The sequence below is a fragment of the Triticum urartu genome, chromosome 1A (genome assembly GCF_056163025.1).
Source record: "Triticum urartu cultivar PI428250 chromosome 1A, HENAU_Tu73, whole genome shotgun sequence".
Taxonomy (NCBI): domain Eukaryota; kingdom Viridiplantae; phylum Streptophyta; class Magnoliopsida; order Poales; family Poaceae; genus Triticum; species Triticum urartu.
Window position 1 is genome coordinate 578,935,402 of NC_141873.1, and position 11,521 is coordinate 578,946,922.

At 50.1% G+C, this 11,521-nt stretch overlaps 1 protein-coding gene across 1 annotated transcript; it reads left to right on the forward strand.

Annotated features, from left to right (window-relative positions):
• The first annotated feature begins 6,778 nt into the window (after positions 1-6,778).
• LOC147992999 (uncharacterized) lies at positions 6,779-8,183 on the forward strand. Its single transcript, XM_087542099.1, has 3 exons — positions 6,779-6,808; positions 7,168-7,444; positions 7,540-8,183. Exons 1-3 carry the CDS (start codon positions 6,779-6,781, stop codon positions 8,181-8,183), a joined length of 951 nt encoding a protein of 316 aa, XP_087398225.1.
• The last annotated feature ends 3,338 nt before the right edge of the window (positions 8,184-11,521 follow it).

Genomic DNA, 11,521 nt, shown 5'->3' on the forward strand with positions numbered 1-11,521 from the left:
GTCAGAGCAGCCTATTGTGTGGAGTAGAGAGGATCACCCTCCCCGGGTTGATAATCTGGGTCAGTTAGGCTTGGTGGTGGCACCTCAGGTCGGTGGATATAAATTCACTAAAGTGCTCATGGATGGAGGTAGCAGCATCAACATCCTCTACTACGAGACCTTTCGGCATATGGGTTTGACTGACAAAAATTTAAAGACGTCCAACACCGTTTTCCATGGAGTGGTGCCTGGTAAGTCGGCATACCTTGTCGGTAAGATTGAACTGGAGGTGGCTTTTGGAGATGAGTACGATTCTAGGGCTGAGAAGCTAACTTTTGAGGTGGTCAAAATCAAGAGTCCATATCATGCTCTATTTGGGCGGCCGGCTTATGCCAAGTTCATGGCGGGGCCCTGTTATGTTTATCTGCAGCTCAAGATGCCGGGTTACAAGGGCACCATCACTGTGCATGGAAGTCGGAAGGTAGCCCTGGAATGCGAAGAAGGCGACGCGGCTTATGCCGAGTCTGTCTGTGCAACAGAGGAGCTGAAATTTTATCAAGATAACGTTGACCCGGCGGATATGACCTTCCTCGAGAAGCCAACCACGGAACAAGACCCGGCGATGAAGTTTAAGTTGGATGCTGAAACCAAGCTTGTTGATTTTACTCCAGGCGATTCGTCTAAGCAGTTCAGCATCAGTGCCAATTTGGATCCTAAATAGGAAAGCGCACTCATCGAGTTCATCCGTGAGAACTGGGACATCTTTGCATGGAAACCTTCTGACATGCCGGGTGTACCGAGAGAACTCGCTGAGCACACTCTTAATATTGATCCGAAGTATAAGCTGGTCAGGAAGTTTCTTCGGTGGTTCAATGAGGAGAGACGGAAAGCTATTGGAGAGGAGGTGGCCTGGCTCTTAGCGGCTGGGTTTATTGTTGAAGTTTTTCACCCGGAGTGGTTGGCTAACCCGGTGCTCGTGCTCAAGGAGAATGGCACCTGGCGGATGTGTGTGGATTACACGGACTTAAATAAGGCTTCTCCGGCTAATCCCTTTGCTCTCCCCCGTATTGATCAAATTATTGATGCTACGGCGGGTTGTGAACGTTTGAGCTTTTTGGATGCTTATTCTGGGTATCATCAGATCAAGATGGCAGTTAAGGACCAGGAGAAGACGGCTTTCATCACTCCGTTTGGAGCCTTCTGCTATGTATCTATGCCATTTGGGCTCAAGAGTGCCTAGGAAACTTATCAGCGGTGTGTACAGAACTGTCTCCACAATCAGATTGGGCGCAATGTTCATCCTTATGTGGATGACATAGTGGTGAAGTCCAGAGAGAAGGAAACCTTGATATCTGATTTAAAAGAAACCTTTGATAATCTCCGGGTTTATAAGATGATGCTTAACCCGGCCAAGTGTGTATTTGGTGTACCTGCAGGCAAACTTTTGGGATTTCTGGTCTCAAACAGGGGCATTGAATCTTTTGGTCACGTTTGCATAAGCTAGTAGTGAACACGTGATACTGTCCACTGTTCAGCTGCTTCAGATGGCTCTGATAACCCGGCTGCTGCTGCTGCTGTCCTCCCTGACCAGACTGCTGCTGATTATATCCACGTTGATTTCCCTGAAAGCCGGAATTTGAACCGCCACCCAGGCCATGAAAACCGCCGGCTCCTGAGCTGCCGCCCGACCCATGATTTCCATCAAACGTGTTGGAATTCTTGAAAGCCTTCATGATTGCGCAATCCTTCCATAGGTGGGTGGCTGGTCGTTCCCGGGTGCTGTGTCTCGGGCAAGGCTCATTGAGTAACTGCTCAAGAGATGGACCTGACCCGCCAGACCGAGGAGGCGGTCTCCCCTTGCGTCTTTGATTGTTACCCTGTGCGTTAGCATTAGCCACAAACTCCGGGTTGCCATCAGCTTTATGCTTATTACCTCCTTGATTTGCCGGGTTATGCTGCTGACCCTTTCCATTGTTGTTCTTCTTTCCCTTCCCTGTCTTTTCCTCATCAGACCCGGGATCCTTGGTACTATCAGAATTGGCATACTTGACTAGAGCTGCCATCAGCTGACCCATATCATTACAATCATGCTTGAGTCGTCCCAGCTTCTGCCTCAGTGGTTCAAATCGGCAATTCTTCTCCAGCATGACGACTGCACAGCCGGCATCCATCTTATCAGATGAATGTATTATCTCCTTGACCCGGCGCACTCAATGAGTGGTAGACTCGCCCTCCTCTTGCTTACAATTAGTTAAGTCCACAATTGACATAGATTGCTTGCAAGTATCCTTGAAGTTCTGAATGAACCGGGCCTTTAACTCCGCCCATGAGCTAATAGAATTGGGTGGTAAACCTTTCAGCCACGTCCGAGCCGTTCCATCCAACATCATGGTAAAGTATATAGCCATTGCTGCGTCACTGACCTCCAACAGCTCCATGGCCATCTCATAGCTTTCAATCCATGTCCCAGGCTGTAAGTCGGCCGTATAATTTGGCACCTTTCGAGGCCCTTTGAAATCCTTAGGGAGACGCACATTACGTAAAGCCGGCACCAGGCACGGTACGCCGCCGGTTCTGGTGGCTACTCCCGCCTTAACAGAAGTCGTCGGATAATCCGGAAAGGCCGGGTGAGCCATTTGCTGAGTCGCTAGCTGAGCCGCCCGCTTGTCCTCCTGGCGTATCCAGTCCTGCACCGGATTATAACCGCCGGGCTGGTTACGGCGCTGAGCATTGCTTGACAAAGCTTCTGACTCCATGTGCCTGCTGTAACTCGGGCTCCGGTTTGGACGAGACGGAGCCAACCAAGGCGGAGGAGTTGAATGAATCCTGTCCCAGCTATTGGAATAAGTCTCTTGCTGAGCCAAAGCCGTCTGAACGAGCTCTCTGATCCTCCGTGTCTCCACCGTTGTCGGATCACCACCATCCACTGGAAGAGCCGCCAAACATGCCGATGTTGCAATTAAGTTCTCCATGGGGTTGGAGAAGTGACCCGGTGGTATCGGTACATAGCAGGGCGGGGCCATATTCCCATGAGGAGGTGCCATCTCCTGAGTCTTAACCGGTCCTCCTGCCCCAGCAGTCGTGAACTGATTTTCTTCTGGCGGGTTACTAGGGCCGGCTCCGGGTGTAGCGAAAAGGTTCCGAGGGTCATAAATCGGAGGCAAACGGGATTGAGTTTTCTGATGCCTCCTCCTCATCACCTCATTAGACGCGTTTAGGCCCATCGTAAGCTGAAAAGCCTCTGACTGGAGCTACTGCGCCCGTGCATCCAAAGCCGCCCGTTCTGTGGCCAATCTGGTGTCCTCAGCTGCTAAGGCCTCCTTGGCCCGAGCTATCTCCTCACGAACCTGTGCCACCTCTGCATTATGCTCATCTTGATTCGCAGGGATAACTGTGGCGGTTAACAGGGTCGTAAGCTTATCCATGAGATGCATCAGCACCTGAGCCGGCGGGCGCACGGGGCCTCCTGACCTAGACGTTAGTGCTGCTGCGGCTGTAGAATTTTGGCCGGGTTGAGTACCCGCCATGAAGACTCCTGCCCATGGAATACTGCTGCCATCGGAACAGCCCCCAAGCCCGCCGTCTTGTAATGGGTACAACGAATCTGTTGAACCGGCGGACGAATCTCCATCGAAGAGGACGGCCGTCTCACCACCATCTACAGATCCTTCAGAAAGTTCCCCTCCGTGGATGCAACCAACGAAGGCGCGCTTCACGACGGGTTGAGCCCGGGCGGGTCTCGCGCGCTGAGCCATCTCAACGAGGTCGGTGCAGTTGTCCGGCTCAGGGCCCTGCTCACCAATCCGGTCGATGAAGACGTGGATTCCGCCGAAGGGGACCTGGTACCCGTACTCAATTGAGCCGGCGTCGGGGCCCCAGCCTTCGTCGTCGATGTAGATCTTGCCGCGACGACTCTTGGTCATCCGGCCCACATCGTATCCCTTCAGCCCTTCGAAGTTGCCCTTCAAGAACTCAAATCCACCGTGCGCCAGCCCCACGGTGGGCACCAACTGTCGTGGAATTGTCACGGCAGATGTCCTCTTGCAAGGACTTAGTCGTGGAGCCATCGCAAGTAGGAAGCTTAAAGGGGATAATCGGGACAAGGGAGACGAGAGTTATACTAGTTCGGCCCCTTACGGTGAAGGTAAGGCCTACGTCTAGTTGTGTTGGTATTGCTGAGGTTTCGATGACCAGGGAGCGAGATACGCTATGCCTGGCTCTCGATGAGTTGTTTCTTCTCCTAAGCCGCCGGCGGGTCGTCCCCTTATATACACGGGTTGACGCCCTGCGGCCTACAGAGTCCCGGCCGGCTCATAGACAGTGTCCGGCATGGTGACTAGTTAATTCTACCTTATGATGCAAGTCATGCCATCATGGCGGTTTACCACTATGGGCCTTAAGTCGCCTGTGGGCTTTAGACCCTTTGTTGAACCACCATCTTCATGCTTGGTCTTGGGCTTCTTTTGATGACTCCTTCTTTGCGTAACTCGGCCCCTTACGGGTGGCTTACACAAATAGTTATATCCCCAACATTAGGCCCCAGATTGATTTGAACCGATTCATGTCAATCTTAAAATACCTTAAGAAATAAGCCTTCGGTCTTCTGCCTGTGCAAACGTTTTAACCCGCCATGACGTCATCTTCTGGATCTGCGTTAACCCGCCATGACGTCATGTTCAATTAAATTCATATTTTACTCCGCCACATCCTCCAACGGATCTTTGTCTTTACTGACCATTTCGAAAACCGAGGCGTCGGGGCTGCTGGATAATGATATTTTGGTCTCCTCATTTCTCGCGCCGTCTCAGTCGGCCTTCCCTTATAAATAGGCATGACCTAGGTCTTCCATTCTCCCCCCTTTCGGTCATCCTCTTCCTCCCGCTGTCTCTCTGTCACTCGAGCTCCACCGCCGCCGCCGTCGAGCCCCTCGTCTTCACCGACTAAGGGCGCTGCATCAACCTGAATCTGACCAGAAATCAACGGCGAACTTCCGCAGCCCGTCCGCATCCGTAAGTTCCCTTCTTTCCCTTTCTTAGATCTGCACTGGAGCTTCTTCGAGTTCGTCGGTGTTCATCGCCGCCCGCGGCGAACCCTCGGTGTTCATCTGCACTGGAACTTGGTGGCATCTCGATTCAGCGGCGGAGAGACTGCCTTTTCCCTTATGCTGAACTGCTGAGTCATCCAAAGGATTGGAACCAGACGTGGTTCTATTGCCAGGACACTTCTCCGGCTGGTGAAAACCCGCTGCCCGGCTTCCGCGCCTTGCGCCTTGAATCCAACCACCCACTGCCGGACAAGTTGACTGCTGTTGAACGTCTGCCACTCACCCCCACTATTAAGAAAATCAAAGCTCTTTTGGGGAATGGATTAGATGGCATCGACCTGGTCCGAGCCTGGGTTGCTTGGCGAGTGATTCCGTTAAGCCGCCGCCCCGGCTTAATGTGTACTTACTTAGGAGAGAAGGATGACCCCCTGCATCATAGCCCTGATGACTTACCAGATGATGTGGTAGAGGCTACGACCCAGACTTTGTTGAAAGAGGGCACTGTAACCAGTAATGCCTTCGGCTTACTTCCTTTTTGCAAGAAGAACCCGGCCCCTGCAGTGAGTCATTTAACCTCAATAATTATCCTTTACTGTATTATACTTTGTTTTTACCCAGAACCCTTTATCATTCTTTATAGGAAAATGACAACTTCTGGAAGGTCAAGTATGATCATGAGGCTGCCAAACAAGCCAGAGTGCCCAAGAGAGCCGAAAGAAAAGCCGCCAAGACAGGAACTTCTAGGAAGAGGAAGCCGAGTGCTTCAGATATGTTAAGACTTGAAGATTCTGATGACGATGAAGAAGAGGTAAATTTTAACCCCTTGATTCTTTTATCATCACTTCACTGACATTAACACCTTTCAGGAAGACACGGGAAACAGCCAAGCCGTCGAGGAAGAGGTAACTATAATCTCCTCCGACTCCGAGCCTTTGCCGCAGCAGAAAATTCGAAGAGTGACCCGGAAAGTAAGATTTTCACATCCTTTGGCTTACCAAGATCCTCAATTTCTTTTGAAGCAACAGCTTTTTGAAAGCCGAAGGCAGAGCCGGACCAGCAAGGATGCAGAGCTCTCCTCCGTCTTACCTGAAGTAACCAGGAAGCGTCGGCCTGAGGTTATCTCCGATTTACGTTCTGTTTTACCTTTGGCGGGTTTAATTCGTCAACCTCTGAATTTGTCTGACTCCAATTATCAGGATACCTCTCCTTCCTCCGGCGAGTCTATGCAATCCAACATGCCAGCTCTTAAAACTGCCCCCGGGTAATGTGAATTGGTTTACCTTATGTTTTACCTTACTCATGCTTTTGTACTCACTCTTCTACCTTGTCCACAGCATGCAAGTAAAGCCCAGGAAGAAAGCGAAGAAGAATAAGCCGGCCCAAGACCCTGTCGCGACTGAGCCGGAGCTTGGCACCGCTGCCCCTGACACTTCAACTCATCAACCGCCGCCTGAACCGGTTTATGACATTCCAGCACCAACCTCTGATCCGCCCGCTGAAGAGACTCTCGGTGGTTCTGATAAACCGGAAACTCCTAGCCCGGCCAAGACAATTGATCCAGAAGTTGAGATTCTCAAAACTCAGTTTGTTGAGCCGGGTCAGCCCACTGTCCTTGCCAAGTGCTCTGCCAAGGAGGAGCTTTTGGAGCGCCGAAAGGCCAAATTAGACATTGCTGACTACACTCATTTGAGTATTGGGGATATCGTCTCTGGCTAAATCAGCCAAGTACATAGCAGCCGTGACCTGGAAATTAACATGGTGAAGCAGATACAACGAAAATCTGAGGTATGACTTACGCTACTTTTCCTTAACCATACTTATTGTACCAGCCCCCAAGTCTATTGCTTATAAGTAAATATGCTATAGACTTAGAAAACTGCCTAGCACTGCTTGTCCGGCTTAGAAAGAAGATATTTAACCCGGCTGTAGCAGGATACCTTGAACTTGCGATACACATTAGCCCCCAAGTGTCAAGTATATTTGCTTGCAAAGTGCTTGGGACTTAATTTCCATGAACCGGCATAATAATTTAGAATTCTTCAGCATACATTAGCCCCCAAGTGTCAAGTATTTTTGCTTGCAAAAGTGCTTGGGACTTAATGTTACTTTACCCTGATTCTGACTATAACCCATCATCAATGCAGGCCACCATAAGTCAATTTGAGTCGGAGATTGCTGACCTAAAGAGCCGCCTGGCAGCTCAAGATCTTGAAATTCAAAAGGCCAACTCCAAGTTTGAATTCAGCGTCTCTGAACAAGAGAAATTGAAGAAGAATTTTGAGGCGGAGAAGAAAACCTGGGCTGATGAAAAGGCCTCACTGATGACCCGGGCCGAGACAACAGAAGCATCGCTTGCGGAAACAACAGCCGAGCTGTCTGGCTTAAAGTGCCAGATATCTCAAATGGTCTCAGCAATCTTCGGTAAGTTACTTTATATAAACCTTAAGTACTGCAAGCCTTATGTCGATGACTATTTTAATTATTCTCTCCGGCTCACCTTATGTTTATGAGTGCAGGCCCCAGGAGTACCAACCTCAAGCAGAACATGTCGATCAAGCTGAAAGCAGTTTACACCCTGGTGGAGCAACTCTACACCGGGTCACAACGTACTTTGGCCGTTGTCGCTTTATCAAATGATGTTTCCCATCTCCTGCAAGATGTGGTAAAGCGGCTTGCTGTGCTGCCTCGGCGGGTCCAAGAACTAAGGCGAGCGTCCGCCAGAGCCGGGGCCATAGCCGCGCTGAGCCGGGCTAAAGCATGGGTGCCAGAACTAGACCCGGCCGACCTCGCTCTTGGATACCCGAGTTTGAAGGAAGATGGGACCTTGTTTGATGAAAAGGATTTCACCGCCTATGTCAAAGATATACGCCCTGTGGCTACTCTTATTGGGAACGATACTGATCTTACCAAGTATCAGCCGGGTTATGACAGCGAGAATCGGAGAATCCCAACACCTCTCTATGACGACGTCAGCCTGATGCCTCCAATCCGTCAGCATACCTTTGCCCCTGAAGTCGACCCAGCCGGTTTAATTGATGACGAGGTTGAGTTTGAAGCTTTGAGTGGCATTGACTGGGCATTGTCCACCTTCCAGGACAGGGCAGCCGACGGAGAGGCGGAGAAGGATAACCCAGAATCTTCAAGCCAACCAAAGGAGTGAACCGCCAGGCGTCATATGTTTATGTCTTTGTGAAAACAATGCTTCATTATTTAGACTCGGGGACTCTTGTAATAGGGTAGAAAAACTCTTCTATTTTGGTCATGCCTTCGCGCATGTTTATGGCGCTCAATGCTTTCTTAAGCCGCCTTTGCTATACACTTCCAGCTTATATTGATCTTCTATTTCCTTTATGTTTAAACAAAAAGTTGCTTGCCTTGTTCTGCATATAAAACAAACAGAATTCTCTTGACGACTTATCGCATTAGGGATCACATAAGGTATTGATAATCCGGAGTGTGAACCAAAACATCACATAAAGGTCGGTTTATGATTACATCTGTTAAACATAATCACAATAGCATATGTCGGTGTCAAAACCGGCGGATCTCGGGTAGGGGGTCCCGAACTGTGCGTCTAGGCGGATGGTAACAGGAGACAGGGGACACAATGTTTTTACCCAGGTTCGGGCCCTCTCGATGGAGGTAAAACCCTACTCCTGCTTGATTAATATTGATGATATGGGTAGTACAAGAGTAGCTCTACCACGAGATCAGAGAGGCTAAACCCTAGAAGCTAGCCTATGGTATGATTGTTGTTGTGTCCTACGGACTAAACCCTCCGGTTTATATAGACACCGGAGGAGGCTAGGGTTACACAGAGTCGGTTACAATGGGAGGAGATCTACATATCCGTATTGCCAAGCTTGCCTTCCACGCCAAGGAAAGTCCCATCCGGACACGGGACGAAGTCTTCAATCTTGTATCTTCATAGTCCAACAGTCCGGCTAAAGGCTATAGTCCGGCTATCCGGACACCCCCTAATCCAGGACTCCCTCAGTAGCCCCTGATCCAGGCTTCAATGACGACGAGTCCGGCGCGCAGATTGTCTTTGGCATTGCAAGGCGGGTTCCTCCTCCGAATACTTCATAGAAGATTTTGAACACAAGGATAGTGTCCGGCTCCGGAAAACAAGTTCCACATACCACCGTAGAGAGTAATATTTTCACAAATCTAATCTGCTGACGTATTCTGTAGTGTGACATTACACCATAGCCAAGCCTTTATTCGAATCGTTTTTACTGTCCCACCTCAGCGCGTTTTGCGAGGCGGATTCCTTGGCACGTCATGTCGAAGCAGAGATCGTGTCCCCTTTATTTACGGGATTCTCATCAACACGGACATGGGTAACCCAGTCGCGCCCGTTGGTATGTCTCCTCGATCAAAGGTAAGTCCCAAACGGTCACGGGGAGGGCTCTTGGTATTCAACCTCTTATAAAGAGACCAAAGCTTTACTCCTTTCTTTCGATCTCAATCGAATCCGCCTCTTGCCTCGAGTTCCAACACCCAGGGCTCCAGATTTAGGCGCTTCGGACCTTCGATGATGTCCGGCTCTGACCTTCGAGGCTGATGGATGCCTTCCTCCGTCACGGAGGAAGACGTGTTAAAGCTGAGAGAGGCCAGGTATTTGACTGGCGAAATCTCGCATAGGCTGCCTGCTCCAGGGCAGGTTATTCCCACTCCCAAGCCCGGTGAGAGCTTGGTGTTCGTGTCTCACTTCCTCCGAGGGCTAGGCTTCGCGACGGATCCCTTTGTGAGGGGGCTCATGTTCTATTATGGGCTGGAATTTCACGATTTAGCTCCGGAGTCCATCCTCCACATCTCATCGTTCATCGTCGTGTGCGAAGCTTTCCTTCGCATTACCCCTCACTTCGAACTGTGGCTCAAGACCTTTAAAGTAGAGCCGAACATGATCGAGGGTCAGCATGTAGAGTGCGGAGGCGCCGTTATACGCAAGAATGCCGACGCTCCATGGCCCGAGGGCTCTTTTCAAGAGGAGTGCAGCTTATGGCAACAATTGTGGTTTTATATCACAGCTCCCAGGGGTACCAAGTGGGTGGCGCCACCTGCTTTTCGCTCGGGTCCCCCGTGTAACACCCTCGATGCGGCTATAGCTCCCACGTGTCGAGGCACGACTTAGAGACATAACCGCATTGAAAGCAATGTCGCAAGTTAGGCAATCATCACAACATCCCATGTAATATAAATAATAATAAGGGGAGATACATAGTTGGCTTACACTCGCCACATCAAATCAAAGTACATAAATAACATACATCATCCAAACACTCATGGCCCGACTACGGCGCCAAAATAGAAGAAAACCCAACATGCGACACGGTCCCGATCACCCCAACTGGGCACCACTACTGATCATCAGGAAAAGACACATAGTAACGCTGCGAGTCCTCGTCGAACTCCCACTTGAGCTCATACGCGTCACCTGGAGCGGAGTCACCTGGACCTGCATCTGGTGTAATAGGAATCTGTGAGCCACAGGGACTCAGCAATCTCGCACCCTCGCGATCAAGACTATTTAAGCTTATAGGAAGGGGTAAGGCAAATATGTGGAGCTGCAGCAAGCGACTAGCAAATATGGTGGCTAACTTATGCGCAAAAGAGAGCGGGAAGAGGAGGCAAAGAGCGAACGCGTAACTAAAGAGGGCAACCTGCGCAAACATTACTCCAACACCGTGTCCACTTCCCAGACTCCACCGAGAAGGGGCCATCACGGTAACACACACGGTTGATTCATTTTAATTAAGTTTATGTTCAAGTTATCTACAACCGGACATTAACAAATTCCCATCTACCCATAACCGCAGGCACGGCTTTCGAAAGTTCAATCCCTGCAGGGGAGTCCCAACTTAGCCCGTGACAAGCTCTCACGGTCAACGAAGGAATAGACCTCCTCCCAGGACATTCCGATCAGACTCGGTATCCCGGTACAACAAGACATTTCGACAGGTTAAAACAAGACCAGCAACACCGCCCGAATGTGCCGACAAATCCTGATAGGAGCTGCACATATCTCTTTCTCAGGGCACACTCAGATTGTCCTAGGTATGGGTAGGCCAGCCTAGAGTTGCCCCTGGTGGCCACCGGCAGCTGACAGGTCGACCAACACTCAGAGGAGCACTGGCCCGGGGGGATTTAAATAAGATGACCCTCGGGCTCCGGAAACCGAAGGGAAAAAGAGGCTAGGTGGCAAATGGTAAAACCAAGGTTGGGTATTGCTGGAAAAGCTTTAATCAAGTCGAACTATCAAGGGGTTCCCATTATAACCCAACCGCATGAGGAACGCAAAATCCGGGAACATAACACCGATATGACGGAAACTAGGGCGGCAAGAGTGGAACAAAACACTAGGCGAGAGGCCGAGCCTTCCACCCTTTACCAAGTATATAGATAACATAGCAATATAATGATATCCCAACAAGTAAATAAATGTTCCAACAAGGAACGGCTCCAATCTTCACCTGCAACTAGCAACGCTATAAG